Raw genomic sequence first — 19668 nt, forward strand, 5'->3', positions numbered from 1 at the left:
GGACCATATGTGCACAAAACTGTTTTCATTTGCAATACAGAAATTATTTCTTATTTACAATGTGTCATGTTTCTTTGTAGAATAACCACCAGCTTTGTGTCATTTTTTTTTAGATTTCTGAAGATTTTAAACGAGGAGATAAAATATCCTAAAAAAGGACAAGTAGAACATTCATAACAGATTCAAAGACTTCATCTTAAAGCTGATCTACATAACATATCATTAAATGAACAAATAGCTGAGAACTAAAATTAATAAATGTCAAAATCTTGAAGAAAAGGTGAATATAACTTTAATATTTTATGTCATATTTATATCATTTCTGCCATGTTTTCTTCTACTTGCATACATAGTACATTTCTTACTTTCATTCTTTGTAATCAGCTGCCTACACTCAAGAGCAACTAGTGTGGGAAGGATCAAATGTCCAGAAAAGCTACATTACAGAAATGTACATCTGCAACCTAAGTGCTGGTTTGTTTGTTTCTTTTTTTTTTTTTTTAAATTAAAGTAGCCTTTCAAATGATGAGACACTTGGATACAGTGGTCTAATTATAGTTCAGCATAAATAAATATACCTACCTTTATTAAGTATTACTACGTACACGAAAGGGTTTTCATACTTTTGGCCTACGTGTTGAGTAGCCAAAGGCTTAGGATCTTCTCATCTTCTTTGGTTTTGTTTTTTTTTTTTTCCTCTTTGCATGTTGGTCACCAGCAAGTTTAGAAAACCTGACATGGCAAGATCCACCTCCTGATTTCAAAATGGATTCACAAAAATTAAATCAGGGAGTCGTGGTTTATGTGAGTTTACTCTAGCCACATATGTCCATTGCAAGAGCCGAATGTGGCTAAAACTTAGAGCTTTCATCCCCGGGTCAAACTAGTCCAACTTCAAACACTTAACAATCTTCAGAGTTTAGTGACAGACAAAGAATGTTCCTATCACTCTGAAGCTCTGCTAGAGAGAATTGCATTGACTCTGTGACTAATTACATAAGAACTTCCCCAATGCCACTTGACAGTGTCACCTCAAAACACAATGCCAACACTGGTTTGGAGGTTTTAATGTCAGAAGCAAGGCGCAGCTCCACCCACAGCTAATTTTCTTACCAAGTTATCCTTTCTATGTGCATAGTAGGTATCCACTAAATACATCTTTATAATCCTTGAGTAATAATAGATTTTTAAGAAGATAATAAATCACACTGCCAAGGAAAGGAAGCAAAACTATTCATCAAGAAAAGTAGTAATATATAAATTTAATTTTTTTACACATTCTTTATAGAATATGCCATTACTTGTTTTGGATTGCCTAAGTTTTGTGAGAATTTTTTCAGTAGATAGTCTTCAGTAACTATTCCTTCCACAATAAGTCTGAGTATGGTCTATGTTTCCTATAAAAACTTAACTCACAGCATCACTTATTCTCATCATGTAAGGATCTCACTAAACAACCTATAGTTGATCCTATGATACAGACTTTAGAAATGTGATCCTTTATTCTTTTTTTACTTTTAAAATAATTGTTCAAAATTTTAAATAACAATGCCTCATCTATGTTACTTGAAAAACTATACTAAACATTTTCATTTTAGTGCCCCTCTATTTCTATATACAAAAGCTACACAATTGGCTATCTGTCTCTGAGGGTTCCACACTCTGAGATTCAATGAACCATAACTGAAAATATTTGGGGAGAAAAACAGCATAACAATATAACAAAAATACAAATTAAAAAGCAGTATAGTATAACAACAATGACTTATACATCATTCATGTTGTATGGGTGTTATCAGTAATCAGAGATGATTTAAATACTATGGGAAGAAGTGTGTAGGTAATATGCAGATACAATGTATTCCACTCAAGCAGCCCTAGCAGTTGCAGATTGGGGTATTTGTTGGGGAGAGGTGCCTGGAACCTATTCCTGTGGAAGGCAAAAGACAACTGTGCTTGGTTTTGCTCGAGAGGCCTTCTTGCAATGTTGTCTACCAGGATTTTGTATGCCTCAGCTGAACTGAGCCTCCTTCCTGGGTTTCCCCAGAAGTTGGAATACAGAAGCACACCACTGCACCCTGACATACCAACTGCATTTACTTTAAAATAGTCATCGATCATCTTGTTCTTGTCCTTTATAAAGTACTTATGTGACAAGACAGAGGCACTTAACAGCAGTGATCCTTGAGAGGACACAAGGGTTGGACTAACAGAAACACTCTGTGCTGGTTATACCGCTTAGGTAATTTAGCTTTAGGAGCTCATGTTTAATCTAATCATGTGTGCATTTGAAGTGGATGCATGCCGTCCCTACAGAAATCTGTGGGTGCCTCCCATTTCTCTTAAGTAAATTAAATCCAACCAAGTTTATTAAATATCAAAATATTATAGTAGGTGCAAAAACAATATTTCTTATCTTTAAGAATCTTACATTTTTGCTGGGCATTGGTGGTAGACCTATAACCCTAGCACTCAGGAGGATCAAGAAGTCAAGACTAACATCAGCTACCTAACAAGACCCTGTTACACTAGGGGGAAAAGCCTTAAATGTATAAGGATGCTATATTAAACCTATCAAAGATATGTATAACTTCATAATGTTTTATTTCTATGTCTTTCCCCAACATCCAATGTAAATAAATTTATTATATGTGTAGTCTAAATGAAATACCACTCAAAGTGAAAGTAAAATGAAGAAAAATCCAATTAATAAACCCTGTGTCCCCCACATTTTTATATTTCATAAGAATGAAGTTTCATTCTGCTGGAGTGTTTAGGCACCCCTGGAGAACTATTTAGGTTGTATGCCTGTGTATTTTAAAAAGTGAGTAAACTTTGCTTCATAATACATTGAAAAAGTGAGGAGAAACTTGTAAGTTAGGAAGTCAACTTGGTTGAGAAAGGAAGTGTCCCATAATCCAAGGAAGGAGCTGGAGAGATGGATCAGCAGCTAAGAGCATCAGCTGCTCTGACAGAAGACCTGGGTTTGATTCCCAGCATCCATGTAGAGCATTTGTAATTGCTCCAGATGACTCTTACGCCCTCTTACAGCCTGTGTGGGTGCTGCATGCAACTGATACACAGAAAAACATACAGGCAAAAACTAAAACTAAAATAAAATAAAAATAAATAAAATCTCATAAAAACATTCATTCAAAAATGCCCCAACTATTGCTCTGATATTTCACTTTGCTTTCAAACTTTAATTCCCTCTTTGATTGTGTACATTTCTAACTCAGACAAACAATGTACTCAGCTTCTAAGGTGGCAAGCATGGCTATCTTTCACAGAGAAAGATTAAATAAAGAAATCAAAATGCAAGGCTACTGCTGTGTTTGGGAAAGATTCAGAAAAAAAATTTATTTACACATAAATACAATTAACAGCAAAATCTTTTGATTTAACGTGTTAACAACAATTTCCTCCATTTCAACTAAGAAGATCTTCAGCCCAAGCAGCCAGTTACCACATAATAAAAGGTTCTCTCAACTGTCTACACGGGTATGCTTCTCCACATCCTTTAAACATTGCAGTCTCCCTGCCCATGATATGTGTCAAATAACAGTGGTCTGCACAGCTTGGTTCGATTACAGATAACGGGATTTAAAATTGCCCAACAGCCCTCTCTGACAGTTCCCGGAGCTTCCAGAGTCTGCCAGTTATTGTTGCACACACTTCGAGGATGATGGAAAGGTTGGAGGCAGAAGATGCTCGAAACAGTGAAAAACAAGTAAGTGAAAATCAAAATAGCCACAGTTGACTCACGCCATCCTTCGGAGCTGAGTGTCTGTCAAATATAATAAACCCATCTTTTCCAATGGACTTCAATTATTTCAAAATAATGTTCCATTTTTATTAAACTCTAATTAGCCTTTACTAATCATGCCTCCTTATGGTCCAACTTTAAATCATACATTTTGCCAAAGAGTCAGTGGCCTGTAAATAATCTTTGATGCATGGACATGAACTAAGGTGGCCTCAGTGGATCTTTTGGTCCTTGCAGAAGCAGCATTATCTCCTGTTTACTTAATATATCCCAGTTTCTGTATTTGATTCCCCTACTGCACAGCACACAGCCAGTTTTGCAGATGTAAGACTTATACCCAAAGAGCACAGGAGGAAAGCTGTGCCAGTGGTACTGGGGCCAGTTGATGCTACTCACTGTGCCTTTGTCTTTCCAAGGTTATCCAAAAACCTAGCTAAGACAGGTCCTGAGGTGTGATTGCAAGATGGAGTGTCTCAGGTCATCTTCCTACCAACCGAACACCATATCTTGGAAGAAAACTGGAGGCTACCGTGCAGTGGTTGACTTCAGAAGAACATACTTCCCATTAAGAAGATGAGCAAGAAAACCTAAGAAATAGAGGAGATATTTAATCAAAGTGCCACTGTGTTTGTGGCTGGTGTGGACCAAGTGGGTTACAGTAAGTCACTGATGGCAGGGGAGAGACAGGAGAAAGAATGAAGCAGTTTGGGGTTTACCTTATAAGCATGAAAACAAAGCCCCTTAGGGACATGGTAAATGAAGAACCCAAAAACAGAACAAGGACACAGATAGTCTAGGACCTATAGAGAGAATGAGCAGGCCCCACCCACTATGAGCTGCTCAGCTGCTCTGTAACGGGACAGAAACCCTTGAGAAAATCTGAGCTGGCCCAGTGCCTGGCTCTGGCAAAGTAGAAGTGGCCAGGCTGGTAGAAGAAAGTGAGGCAATCCAGCCAGCCTTCCCTGCAGGATGACCTCAGAGACTGACAACTACTGATTCCTGTTAACACCAGCTCATGACACTTGTCCCATCCAATCTTGCGATCGGTTTCCTGGCGTGATTCCTGAAGCTCACATGAGGTCTCTTTCTTCCTTCCTGGCCATGGCACTGAACAGTCACGTGACATCAGACCCAGCCCTGAACTGGGGTTCCCCTGGCACTTATACCCTGTGCCCCTCTAGTCTCTCCAGTCTGTACAGCCATTCTCATCTGCAGAAGGAAGCCTTGGACCAGATGGTCCTCAAGTTCCTTCCAATTCTAGCATTCTGTGGTTCTTGGATGTTATAAATTCCCAGAATCATAAATTTTAAAGTTGAAAGGAACTTCAGAAATCATCTATTCAACCACCCACTCACCCTAGGCCAACCTAGCCAGAACTAATACGCTTTGAAGGTTCTACATGGTTGTTCTTGGCTGGTTGACTATGGCAATAATCAGAGCTTAAAACTTTATAAGGCAAGAAAAGCATATATGTAAAGTTTTCGGAACATCTAAGAAAAGTTTTGAAGGAGGTGAAACCCAGAGGGCTGCATTATCTATTGTTCAGAAGTTACTACTAGAAATCCCAGGCTTTGTTTTCACTATAACAGATGCCTATGTAAAAAAAATCGTAAAGGATGTCAAAAATCCTCCACACAAAAATAGTTGAATTAAATGTATTGCTATGTTCACACATACATGCCATAAGATGTGGCAGCATAGCTTCAGGACCAGACCAAATAAAGTTTCCAAGCGAAGACAGGGAAGCAGGAGAGTGTATCTTGACCAGAATAAATGAACGATTCAGAGGATGCCATTTGTCCTTAAAGGGTAAGTGTCCATGGCAAACTGCCTTTCAAATTTAATCTTGATTCTTGACAATGAATATTTTCATTCTCTCTTCAAAGAAGTTATTTTTGTCACAGTTTATGCCAACAACTATCATACTACAGGTTTTAAAGAAATTAGTGGATACATTTAGTAAACAAAACAGTTAAGAATAGCTTTCTGCTGTTCTTATTAATCACGTCAAGAGAAAAGCCATCACACCTGCTGTTTGGAAGACTCAGCAGAGTTGATCATTTCTTCCTTTTTAAATGGATTTCATATCATTTTAATTTTTAAAATTCTAGTGCCTTTCTTTTTGAAGGAAAACAGACAAAGTGATACTGAAATTTGCAAGGAATTGTAAAAGGCCTGGTGTGGTTCAATGTTACAAAGTATACATGTTCTGTATTGCTGCAGTAATTGAGACAATGAAGTATGGGCACACGGCTAAATGTGGAACCACACAAGAATGCAGACAAACCCCACACAAATGCAGTCACTTGACTTAAAAAGCAACACCGACATTCACAAAGGGAAAACGTCTTTTCAACAAATGGTGCCGAGTCATTATGCACCCAGATGGGAAAAATCTTGAGCTTATACATACGATATACAGAGACTAATTAGAAATGGATTGCAGACCTGAATTTGGGGAACAAAGTACTGCTTCTAGAAGGAAGGAGGAAACTACACCCATGACCTCAAAGCAGCAGAGACTGCCTTGAGACACCAAAGGCAAGGACCATAAAAGACTGGCAAATGGCCATCATTAAAATGAGGAACTTCCATTTATTAAAAGATGTCAGACAGAATGGGAAAATTTAAAAATTAGGAGATACCCTCATACATGCCTGATGAAAGATGGCTTCCAGAATATATTTTAAAAGCCCACAAAGCAATAAAAAGGCAAGCCAATAACAAAGGAAATGAAAAGTGGTTCTATGCTATGCGTATCATAGCCCAAGAAAACTGTTATTTTTAAAAAGTGAACAGAAAACTTGAAACAGACTTCACAGGAGGACACTAACTGACCAATAAGTTTTATAAAAAGCTAGACAAGGTGACATATACTTGAACCCAGAAGTTCAGAATCATTCTAAAAAAGGGGGGGGGAGGGGAGAAGGAACACAAGATGAAGCTGAGACAAAGGAGGAGGAGGAGGAGAGGAGGGAGGAGGGGGGACAAGGAGGAAGGGAAGAGAAAGGGAAAGAGAAATGGAGACTGAGGGTAGGAGGGACTAAGTGAGGGACTCTAACCAGCAGTACAGAATAAAGACTGACAATACCAGATATTACTGAGGGTGCCGAGCAGCTAGCTTTCTGTGTGTTGTTGGCAGAATTGGAAGCTGTTAATATCTACTAAAGCTGAACACACACATTCCCCACAACCTGTAATTCCACTATTAGGAGTAATGCATTGAAGGCATGATATGAACAACAATAATTATAGCAATTTTATGCAAAATAGCCCCAAATTGAAATAATCCAAACACCCATGAATAATAGAATGGATAAATACAATACGGTCTATCGGTGATAGACTACTACATGGGATTTTAAAAACACTTCACGTATAATAACACCAATGAGTCAAACCAAAACAATGATGAGCTAGAGAGAACAAACTCAGGAGGAGACAGACGGTTGAAATTCATTTTCAGGAAGTAGAAGAACAGGTAAACAAACTTCAGAAAATTAAATTCTAAATTAAAAAAGGCAGAAGCTATGGGTGGATGGTACAAATGAGGATATTCTAGGGAGCTGGAAATGTTATATTGTCACCTAGAGATCTGTCATGTGACTATAAAAACCTACTTGTTTAGAATATATATAATATATATAATTTTACCATGCAATGCATTCTATCTCAATGCAAATCTTTAACCAAATGTGTTACCTCACTGTGCTGCATAGTGGTACAAGTCATTCTTCACTACATATTCACACTTTTCAGGGTGTAACACAGTGCCTGCTCCGTAGGTGTTTGTCCAGTTTAATGAAGTCAGTCAGGTGAGTTCCATGTATATAATCTCAACTAGATAATGTTTACATAATGTGCTTGAGTTGTGGAGAAGAGCTGTAGCTACAGTATATCTGGTATAGATATTTAAACGCCTGGCTTTATTTCCACCACAAAGGGAGACAGGAGCATTTGCATATTGAAAAACAAACAAAAACGACCCCATTTGCTGGGTTTAGCAAAATTTGTATCTAAGAGGCAAAGAAACAGGAAACAAAGAAAAGTGCTGTTGCAGCCTTGGAAAGCTGATGTTCCAGACACAGATCACTATCACATCGCACTTATCTCACATTCGACCCTCAGCTCCAGTCAAATCAAATTCTGAAGCCTTAAAGGACGCGCCTTGGAAGACCCAGTGCAGCTGTGACATGCATCTGAATTCTGTGACAGACACAGAAGAGGACTAAGTGTTACCCAATATCATCTCAAACTTTTTTTTTTGGTTTGCTAAAAAAAAATATCTCCTTCTTAAAAATCAAAATCAGTTGGGCAGTGGGGGTGGGCACCTTCAATTTCAGCACTTGGGAAGCAGAAGCAGGTGGATCTCTGTGAGTTGGAGGTCAGCCTGGTCTACAGAGTGAGTTTCAGGACAGCCAGGAATATACACAGAGAAACCTTGTCTCAAAAAACAAAACAAAACAAACAAAGAAAAATCAAAATCAATGTTTAAGATTTCTGCTATTAAAATTTAAATCTGGGAAACTGCTACCAAGTAAGAAACATACTGTTTCAAGTCTTTTCTAAATTAAAATAGGTGGAATTCTTTTGTAATTATTTGTTAAGTAAACTCTGAAATACTTAAGAAATAGAAAAATGATTACGTGTGACTTTCTATTTTACTGTAGATTAAGAAAAAAATTGTAAACCTACTATTTGATTATTCATACTTAAGTTATAATCTCATCAAGAATACACATTTGTCACCAAAATAGTTTATAGTATGTTAATTATATATCTTTTTCAAAGTATGACCTCATATCAATGCTTCTGTAACACTTATGCATTACCAAATAAAACTATATTTTAAATTTCCACCTAAAGTTGGGTAAGAAATCAGAAGAAAACTCCAATTCAAAAGGATAACTGTAGTTAGCAAATTCTTAGTCATAATCTGTAGCTTTACAAGGTAATAAAGACTATTTTAGTGCAAGTAAATGGGACACACTTGGTCCTAGATCTGAGCAGATCAAGAGAGAGTAGCTTCCCTGTGACATCACCGTGGAGTCTACCCAGAGCACCACCACCTGTCAGCGCTCTGAAGTCAGCCCACAGTGGCTCAATTGTTAGGGTAGGAAGGAAAGCTGAAGGGAGGGCTTGGGGGAAAGGCAGAGAGAAAACACCCTGAGACTGGTGAACATTGGTTTATCCAGCCCTTCATAGCAGAAGGTGATTGAGCCACAATCCAGAACAAAATGCCAAGAGGTCTTCTTAAGCATGGGCTGTTTCATTCTTTCCTCTCCTTTCGGGGCGAATTCTTGATCTATGCTCCAAAGGAAGATTCTAGGTAAAAACTTAGTAAATAGAAATGCATACTGTCTCAAGACGACCCAACCCCATCCCCCAGGTTCCCCAGGAGTTCTGAGCCCTCCCAGGACTGGGATGAAAGCAAACGAAGCCATGGAACTAGATAGACTGGGACTTGTTGTGCTTCTTTCCTCTTTCCAGCCATGCCAGATTTGTGTGGCTCAGGGCTGAAGGGTGCTGAAGGATGGATGAGAGGCTTTAATCATGAATCAGTATGAGCTGGGGATGACAAGGATTAGTGATACTGCACTGTGGGGCTGCTATTCTTTAATTGGGAAGAAGAGGTTAGCAAACCAGAGATTACCTCTTAGTCTAGAACAAGAAAACTGGAGAGTGGAGAGCTTATGAGTGAGGAGGGCCCCCAGGGCTTGGCCACAGCTGGAAGCTCCAGCATCAACAACTGCTTTTGTAAATGTCTTACTTCTCTGATGTCATGAAGCACATCTCTCATCTTCTAGAAGTCCATTCCCCAGTCCTAAAAGCTCAAAGCCCTATTACAGAACTCTAAACCAAGTCATATGTCCCCTGGCTCCTGAAAAAGGCAAAGATGAGCCCCAGGAATTCCAACTCTTAACACTCACCCTGTTCTCCAAGAAGCACCCTCTGGTGGGTGGTTGGACTCTATGATGGAATTGGTGTAGACCTGTTAGTAACTTACAATGTAGATTACTTCTATAGGTTCATTTGGGTTGGGTGAGAACTCTACCTTGAAGTATGACAATTTGTACAGGAAGTGACTTTCCAGCGCTGGGTCACCAAATGACAAGTGAACGGTGAATAAACCTTATTGGATGGCTGGAGAGATAGCTCCATCGGTGAAGCACTTGCACAAACCTCCTGCACAAACAGGAGGACCCAAGTGTAATCTGCAGAACACGAGTAACAAGCCGGGCACTGTGGCATGCGCTTGGAATCCCAGGGCTGGGGAGGAAGACACAGGAGGACCCCTGGGGCTGCCTGGTCAGCCAGCTAACCCTCATCACAAGCCCAAGTCAATGGCAGACATGGTTTCAAAAAACTAAGTAGACCCATCCTGTAGAGGAACAATATCTGAGGTCAACCCCTGACTTTGGTAAGTGTGCACAGCACACACACACACACACACACACACACACACACACACACACACACATGAAATCTAACTCACTTTTAAATTAAGGTGTATCTAACCATCAAACAAATCACATAGGGAATGAGGACAATATCTATCTATTGTCGAGAAGCCAATTCTATCTTCTTAAACTAGAAGTATGCAAATGATCATGTGGACATGTCTTTTTTTTTTAAGACTTCATGTTTAAAACAAGGGAATTAATCAGAGCTGTGCTATGTAGGAGGCAAAGAGGCTTTTAAGACTACTATGGTTAATACCTTGAAAATAATTTTTATTGAAAATTTTAATTTTCATAATATTCTTCATTTTTGTTTGATGACAAATCCGAAGAGTAACTTTGATGATATCATGAATTTCTAATAAAATTTATGTTTCTATATAACCAAACACTTTACCTGACACCCTATAACATAAATTATGAAGATATTTCTTGTGATTCTATGGGTAAGTAAACACTTACCAGAGGATCTCCTGTGCAAACTTACTTTTACTGTCATCTCAGAATCATTACAATTGGGGGAAAAAAACCAAAACACCTAGCAGAGGGCATAGTATATTGTTACTTGAGCTAATACAGATGTAAGCTTATGACATGAAATTTATTTTTGGTAACTTTTCCCTCAGGAATCTCAGGTTAAAGACACAGCATTCAGTGAAGGCATCTACCCAACTATGCCATTCTGAATCTTCAGCTTTTCAGCTCATAGGAAATAGAACTGGTATTTTGTGAAATGAGCCCACTTTTGCAAAGCTGGGAAACTAGTCCTTCAGGACCAGTGAAATGACTTATGGCATCTATGGAATGATCTCATTTTGTGGCATAAAAACATTTCCCTGAAATCCCTTTGTCTAGGACCCAGGAGCCCCAACTGGGTAACACATGTCCAGGGAGCAGCCAGAGGAAGGATGAATTCTGGATCCAACACAGAGGATAGCAGAAGACCGTATAACTCCTACAGCAGTTGGTTCTGTTTACAGAGGTGAATAGCAGCTCGTTTTAAATAAAGTTAGATAATGACCCCATGAATGGATGTTCACAAAAGATCAGGAATAATTTTGAAAGATCTTTCAACAATGCCAGCTCACACTGGATATCATCAGTGCCCACAATGTAGGCAAAGATCTAATTAGAAACGTCCATACCCCAAATGTGTTTTCTTCCTTTTTCCATAAGCATGGCTAATGGGTTAGGAGAAATAAACATTACTTTAAATAAAATATAACAATACAAATAACATTTCTGTATGCCCATTATGTCATCATTTAGAGATTGCATTACCAACCTGCCACAGCATTAATAGGTTGGCTTAACAGCGCATTTGTAAGCATAAAACTGGGAATAATGTAAAATAAAGTAATTGAGTATGGAATTTTAAGGGAAGGGTTAACATAAAGTACAACAAAATGTAATTCTTTTAAAACTCAAAATGCCCTCAAGAGAATTAGAAAGCAAAAGAACAAAATAAAATAAAGCGGATTATTAATTCAAGAAATTTCCATTCATTTATTTAAAGCCCAATTTTCTAAAATTCTCAGATTAGTTGTAGCTTCTGTTGGAACTCTGCTTTTGCTCGCAAAACACAGTAAAATTTTAATACCGTGTATATCTGTCCTCAGACCACTGGCTGGAATGCTATTGTCCAAGTGTGCTGTTTTACAACTACCCTTTTCTTGTTTCTTATACTGTGTCTATTCTGACTTCCCTGGTGTTTTGCGGGGTGTAGGATCAGGGAGCAGATATCCCACTCCCCGGAACACCCTAATGTCACATGCAGAGGATGAATACGAGGTTCACTCAGGAACACAATAGATGGGCAGAGTGTTTTACTCTGTTGTGAGCCTCACAATCTACCAACAGGCAACCAGCTGAAAACTTAACCTAATTTCAGCATGCACACATTATGGCCACTGTAGGGCATCATGTACCAGATGATGATTCTGCATGCTTACAGCGCCAGTTAGCTGCATATTAGCATGCAATCTCTCCTTGAGAACCCATCTTTTTAGTCATTATCCGAAAGCCTCTCCTTCCTCATCATCGTCTAAAATGATGAGTGTATCCATTTAAGAATTTGCTGAAAGACAACACAGGAGAAACAACAATGCTCGCTATCCTAGATTTGCTATGTCAAGAGGTCAAAACACCAGTTCCTCCTTCTGTTTATCTCTTTTTATTTCTCTCTCATCATTTCAACATGCTTACCTTCCTGTGATTGGTCGAAAATTAAAATTATATTCATATAATTATGGTAAGGAAACTAGTTACCTTAAGCAAATATATGGCATTAGATTTTGGATTATGTTTGGTTGGTTGTCCACATGGCAGTTAGGTTTGGGATATATTCTACCATATCCCCTTTCCACTGTCTTCATACCTACTAGAATCAGGCATGTTTAGTTTCCAATATCAAATCTCTGTGCGCATGTGTGCGTGCATGTGTGGGTGTCTGTGTGTGTGCAGGTGTGTGTTTGTGTGTGTGCAGGTGTGTGTGTGTGTCTGTGGGTGTGCATGTGTGTGTGTGTCTGTGGGTGTGCATGTGTGGGTATCTGTGGGTGTGCATGTATTGGTGTTTGTGGGTGTGCAGGTATGTGTGTGTCTGTGTGTGCATGTGTATGTGTGTGTGTCTGTGTGTATGCAGGTGTGTGTGTGTTTGTGTGTGTTTGTGTGTGCATGTGTGTGTATGTCTGTGGATATGCATGTGTGGGAGTCTGTGTTTGTGCATGTGTATGTCTGTGCATGTGTGGTGTGTGTGTGTGTGTGTGTGTGTGTGTGTGTGTGTGTGTGTGTGGTGTGTGTTGTGTGTGTCTGGCACATGTGGTTCTAAGAGGCTGTTTTCTGTGTAGCACATGGCAAAACTCCCAGTTGTATCATCTACAGAATGTTTTCATGAAGCCCCGCCAAGTTCTACACCGTCCACTATTTATTCATTAAAATGAGATAGCGAGGACGCAGGAGTACTTCAATCCACCCCGCATAACGTCCCTAAGTCCAACGTTCACCTTTCCAATGTTTACCTTGATGTGACACCAAATATTATGGTGCTGCACTTAAATAGCTGACATCATTCCATGTTGGAGTTGAAGCTATTTTCCACTGAATAAAGCTCTCTCATTGAAGACAATTTGATATATTCTCTGGACATTTTTTATTTAACTATCACAACAAATGAGATAAAAACTCTATTCTCTGGATGTAAGGGCTAGATAGACAGAGGCCAAGTGTAGGATTATGCCGTGAGAAACAACTGTAATGACTCTCAGCATTTCAGCCTTAGTTTGTGGGTTAGTTGTTATTACTAGATGAGCAAATGCTTTCACCATGGCTGAAATATACTCCAAAAAGGAATTTTCTGGAAGATTAAGCCAAAGACATTCAAGCAGGGTTGGTAGAAGGGGTGGGCGACAGGAGGCCAGGTAGGGTGTATTGCCAACTCACTGTGTGTGAGCTCCCGAGTGTACCACGGTGGCAATTTTGCTAGCATCCATATTCTTTATTGTAGATCGCTCATGCACACACCCAGAAATAGAGAGAGAAAGAAAAAGGGAGGAGGGAGAGGAACTTTTGGTTGCATAAATTATTGACCTATCAATATATAATTCTTTTAAGGGTTCTTACTAATTCACAATCATTTGAAAATTTTCACTACAAAAACAAAGTAAAGGAAAGTACACAGCACACTTTACTCTGATTTAATTAGAAATTTAGGCTGAATTGTTATATGTGTACATTTGTGTCGACAAAATTTCTCTGGCCTAAAATAACTTTGCATCCTTTTTCCCCCATGAATAATATTAGTCTGCTAGTGAGCGTTTGTTCAGCACCAACCGTTTTGGTAATCAGGCATGGAACCGGGGGAGTACTGGTGCATTTGAAGACAGACTTCTAGAGGGGCTGTGACACTGTGCTTGGAAAAAACCGACCAGTTCAACTGTGGATGCCCAGTAGAAAACAAACTAGATAAGAAAGTCCTCTTCTTTATGAGAATGAATGAACTCTTAGCTGTTCACGTCATTTTTACAGAACACTAACTTCTCCATTTTAGATAGATCTTTCTCATTGTATCTTTATTAGATAATGTGATGCAGAAATAAAAAACCCTATGATTTGCTTCCCTGGAAATTCTTTCTTACATAAAAACAAAGGGAAAAAAGAGATATTTTCTATTTAGCTAAAAGATCTATAACTTTAAATTCTACTGCCGATCAGGTTAGTTAGAGTAACTTCAGAGTTTCAATAAACCATTAAGCAAATCACAGTCACAGTAACATATTAGTAAAAGTATTTTTTCACTGAAAATGTACTACATGGACATTCTCTATTTTTTAATTTAAACCCCAAATCAACACTGCCAAAAACTGGAGGAATATCCAGAGTAGTGATGCAAAGGCATATACTCCCCCCTCACACATCTTCCACTATTCTTTTCTAGTAGCGTAAAGTTTCATTCTCGACAGAGAGGCAATATGTGTCTCTATATATTTTGCATTCTGCCAAACTCTGAAGATACCTGAAAGAAAGGGTGCTACAATATGTAACTTCATCTTTAACATTTCCATGACTTTGAGTCTTTCCCACCATGTCTAGACACCCATAATATCCTACTAAGGAAATCAAGTTAATGCATCAGTGTGAAATGCTGTATTACTAAACTGATACATTTAAGCAACCTTTAAACTTTTATTCACCTGGTAAAGGCAGGTACCTCTTTTTTTTTTTTTGAGACAGGGTTTCTCTGTGTAACAGCCCTAGCCATCCTGGAATTTGCTTTGTAGACCTAGCTGGCCTTGAACTTACAGAGTTCTGTCTGCCTCTGCCTCCTGAGTGCTGGGATTAAAGATGTGCACCACCACTGCACAGCTAAGGTAGGTACATCTTAAGATGGCTTGTGCTGCTGTACAACCCATCTACTTTATTATAGCTGCCACTTAGGCACGGAGAATCATGGCCTTAATTTGTAGAAGAATCAGATTGTTTGGCACAATATTTGTTGACTAAAGATAAATAATTGTTTAAAAATCCAATAAAGTGAAACTGGGCAGTGGTGGTGCACACCTTTAATCCCAGCACTTGGGAGGCAGAGGCAGGAGAATCTCTGTGAATTCGAGGCCAGCCTGGGCTACAGAGTGAATTCCAGAAAAGACACAAAGCTACACAAAGAAACCCTGTCTCAACCCCCGCCCCAAAAATAAAAAATCCAATGAAGAGGCTGAGTTCAGATCTGTTTTGTCTCTACAGCCTTTATTAGTGGAATTCCAAATTACTTTATTATCTCTCAGATTTTGATGATGAGTTCAGATATATTCTTTGGTATCCATTTATACAAAAATCACCTTAAAACAAGATTATGTTTTACTTCAGAAACAAATATTCTTTAGTACAAAATATTTTTTTAGTACAGAAAACAATGTTATAGGCATAAAAGGGAAGCTTTTGATACATGTTAGAGAACTATATACCAAAGGTACATGAATAAAGATTACGTGTGTCATGTTGCCTTTAGCTGGTACAAAAGATGAGAAAGCAATATAAATAAAGAAAAACCTGTACTTCTCCTTTTTCAAGAGAGGATCAAGTATTGTATCCCCACAAACCTTCAAACATATTCATCAGCACTAATGTATGCTATAGTGTCTCCCAAGTACACTAGCCTGTACAGAAGTGAAGTTCCTATAGCCACTGGCTGACAACTTGTACATACAAATCTTTGAGCTAAAATGTTAATTAATTTTTCTTTTTTTCTGAACAGCTAAAAACTGAAGCACAAAGTTCACTTTTCCTAGTATCACCTAAGTCATTTAACATCTGGAATGGTCTTTAGAACAATGTGTGCTTGTTTTTACAAAGCTCTATCAACACCTACTTGAGGATGAACGTGCCAGGTGATAAAGTAGATCTGCTTAAATAAGACAGTACTGACTGAGAAATAAACCAACAGAACAAACAAAACCACCCCATAAGGGGTAAAATCTGGGTGCCTGAGTTCCACGTTACTGTACGCTAAGGCATAATGGAAACTACATGTCATCTATCCATGCCCTGCTCTTCTCAGCAGCCTCACTGGTACCTGATGCTCCATAGAGATGTTGTTACATTTTCTTCCTGTCAAAACATGATGTACACCAATGTAGTTGTTGGCTCGAAGTGTTATTTTCTTGATTGCAAAATGAAGAATTGATGTGCTTTATGGGAGCACCTTTCAAAGCAAATTTACCAAAACAGGCTGTGATAGATTAACACAAGCATTTGACACGTACAACTTTTGAAAGTGTGGTAATAAAACTCATCTTAAAGTACTTTTTAAAATTGCCTATTCCTCTGATGAAATGCATGAGATCCATCTATTCCTTCATGATCCAACGAAACCACATCTACTTCATAATCACAGGTTAAAATTAGTCTTCAAATGACCAAACGACTCCTTAGTTTTTGATCCAGCTTTCAAACACCACTTCACAACAGTTGGGACTAGCCAAACACATCAGTGTACTTTACAGAGAGTGACGTAGTCTATCTCAGGAAGGTCAGAACACACACAGGCAAGCATCAGCCCTGTTGTTGACAACAGATTCTCGCTGTGTTTATTAACTCTTCAGGTAGATTATGCTTGTTATTGAACTAGAAACCAAATAAACGCTCCATATTTCTTAATGGCTCTCACTACCACCATCTCACCAATGACTACAGAAAGGAGAAAGAGAGAAGGGCATGTCCCCGCCTCTGACTCTGCTATCTCAAATCTGCATCTGCTCCCTTTGTATTTTTGGAGACGCTCCTTTCTGAACTAATTATGATACCTTTACAATAGGGAGTTTAGATTTAATTACCAAACTTTTAAAACACGGCATTATATAGGTCAAGTGAGGACGCACCTTTCTCCAGAAACAAAGAGATTCAGGGTAATAGGATTTCAGATTTCATAGGAGAAACAGCAAAATATGTTTTGAGACTGTCATTTACTGTAACACAAATCAATATTAAACGCTTTATGCAGGAAGCACACTTTCAGAAAATGGGCCCTAAAGCTTCCTGGGATCCAGCCCTAATTACTCCAGCAAGCTCTCGACGTTTGTCTCTCTCTTCAATTATTTACAGGGCAAAAGAAGCCAAATGGCATTGCATTAGCTATATTAAATGCTATGTACTTGGTTTCTGACTTACTAATGGTACATAAAAATTACTAAGGTAAATGTTGCATAGAAACATGGCTTTTTTTTTTCTTCTTCACCTGAATGTGCGTATTTATTATTCATGGAGTTAAGTGTTGAATAGGCTGTCCTTCAGGCACCCAAATGCTGCATAATTTAAATAAGTGCATTAAATATATAACACATCTAAAAGGTAGCACATTGATTACGTGACAAAATTTCTTCAAACAGCTTCAGTGTAGTGCATGAACACACACACACACACACACACACTCACACACACACACTCACACACACACACACACACACCAAGCAAGCATCTCCCTTAAGTTCTTAAAACAATGACATGACAACCACATGGAGACGAACAGTGGTGATCAGTTGCTAGTACCTTACTATCCCTGGTTATCAAAGGTAAGAGAGAATTAGGAGAGAGCAGCAGAGAGGCCTGTGAGTGCTGGGAAATGTCCAGCCTCTGCTGACAAGTCCTCTTTACATGGACAAACACTAAGGTATGTTGTAGGAACAGGACAACGTGGACCACACATACTGAAAGGAAGAAAGCTTTCAAGGGTGAATCATAGCTTCTCAGTACCAGGTCAGAAATGCCCATCTGCCTGCAAGCACTCCCCTAACAAAAGTTCAAACACGGCATCCATACCTGATTCTTTTGTGATCTAGAAGGGCACGCTAGGTGTTAACTGCCAAAGAAGGCTGGTGTACCCACCAGCACCTTCTGCCTTCCCTAATTGTGGCAGATGTTTCCATGGCGGTAAAATGCACTTTTCGTGAACCCAGATAATTTTAAAAATTAGTTTAGAAGGCATTGAACTGTTGTTGTAAAATTAGCATAGGCCCATCAACAAAGTACCCGGGGTCCCTGGAAAGCTGGCCATAATTTGTATGGCTACATGTCATCAGCTGTCCTTACCCAAGAGTGTGCCGAGGCCACTTTTGAGCAGAACTGGAAATCACTCTGTGGTAAACATAGAAGGTAGTTTAAAAACAAAAACAACAACAACAACAAAAAGGGAAAAGTAAATACAAAGTCACTTCTTTCTACGCATTGAAATCTGTCCATTGTCCCTCCTACGTAAAAGCTACAGAAAAAGATTAAAAGGGACATCAATGAATGCGGAGTGAACTTTGGCCACTTTTCTACCCAAAACACCAGCGTAAAAGTGGAAATCAGTAACCAGGTGAAGTGCCACACCGCACAAAGATCAGAGGCGAGGGGCGGGCGCGCAGGGCCCGAGGCGGGGAGCAGACGGTCCCGGCCCCCTCCGGCCACATTCGTCGCGCGCGCGGGAGCTGGAGGGGAGTCGTGCGGGGCGGGGCAGGGGGGGCCCCCCCGCGCGCCACTCCGGGGGACCCCAGAGTTACCGCCCGCAGGGCGAGGCCCTGGAGAGGTCGGAAAGCCGTGCCACTAGCAGGTCCTGCCGCGGGGCCCCAAGCGTCGGCCGGCCGCCAGCCCTAGCTGGACGAGGGGCGCCGCGAGGCCGAGAGACCCTCCCCTCCTCGCTGGCCAGGAAGGGGCCCGCGGTCCTTTCCTGTCTAGTCGCTCCCCCCCCCCCCCCCCCGCGACTCTGTAACCCGATCGCCGCGATCGGCTCCCCGGGAAGCCGCCGCCCCGCGTGCAGCCCGGCTCTACCCAAGCCAGCGCTATAGTTAGCAACCCCAGCAATTGCGCCCGGGGGCGGCTGGGTCGCCGCGCGCCCCTCCCCAGCCCGGCCCGGCGCGCCCCTCCGCGGTCCCCTCCTCCGGCGACCCTTCCTCGCGCCTCCTTACCTTGGCTTGCAGATACTGGGGGTAATAGTAGGTGGCGTACTGAGGGTACATCTGCTGTTTCCACACTTTGCCCATGAAGCTGGAAGGAAGCCTGCTGTGCAGGGTCGCCGACACTTTGGGGTTTCCAAATCCCAATCTCTCCTGCCTCTCCCTTTCCGGAGGCGGCGGCGGCGGCTGCCTCGGCGGCTGCTGCTGCCGCTGCTCCACCTCCCAACCGGGACCAGACGACGTCCTCCTCCTCCACCTCCTCCTTCTGCTCTTCCTCCTCCTCCTTCTCCTCCTCCTCCTTCCAGGCAGACAGAAAGACACTGCAGAGCGCAGAGGACACCCCGGACAGGGCGCTCCCAAGGAGTTTCCTCTGGGAGCCCGACTGTGCCCGAGCTGCCAAGGGCTGGCGCGCTGGCCGCGCTGCGCTCCGGGAGCAGGCTGAGCCGAGCTAGGAGTGATCAATACAAGTGGAAAGTACGGCGGCGGCGGCGGCGGCTGCGCTCGGTGCCAGGCGGCA

General features: G+C 40.6%; 1 protein-coding gene across 6 annotated transcripts in view; it reads right to left on the reverse strand.

Moving 5' to 3' along the window:
- The window catches only part of Rbms1 (RNA binding motif single stranded interacting protein 1), a 219632-nt gene extending 200255 nt beyond the window's left edge, over window positions 1-19377 (reverse strand). For 2 of the 6 annotated variants that reach the window (XM_059260529.1, XM_059260528.1), the window contains exon 1: window positions 19164-19372. In XM_059260529.1, the coding sequence (XP_059116512.1) occupies window positions 19164-19238 (75 nt within the window). In that variant the 5' untranslated portion in view covers window positions 19239-19372. Of the gene's footprint in view, window positions 1-19163 lie in introns of all 6 variants that reach the window. The other 4 variants (XM_059260539.1, XM_059260531.1, XM_059260533.1 and 1 more) reach the window with 4 other exon arrangements.
- Between the last annotated feature and the right edge of the window lie 291 nt (window positions 19378-19668).

Source organism: Peromyscus eremicus, chromosome 4 (genome assembly GCF_949786415.1).
Source record: "Peromyscus eremicus chromosome 4, PerEre_H2_v1, whole genome shotgun sequence".
NCBI classification, from domain to species: domain Eukaryota; kingdom Metazoa; phylum Chordata; class Mammalia; order Rodentia; family Cricetidae; genus Peromyscus; species Peromyscus eremicus.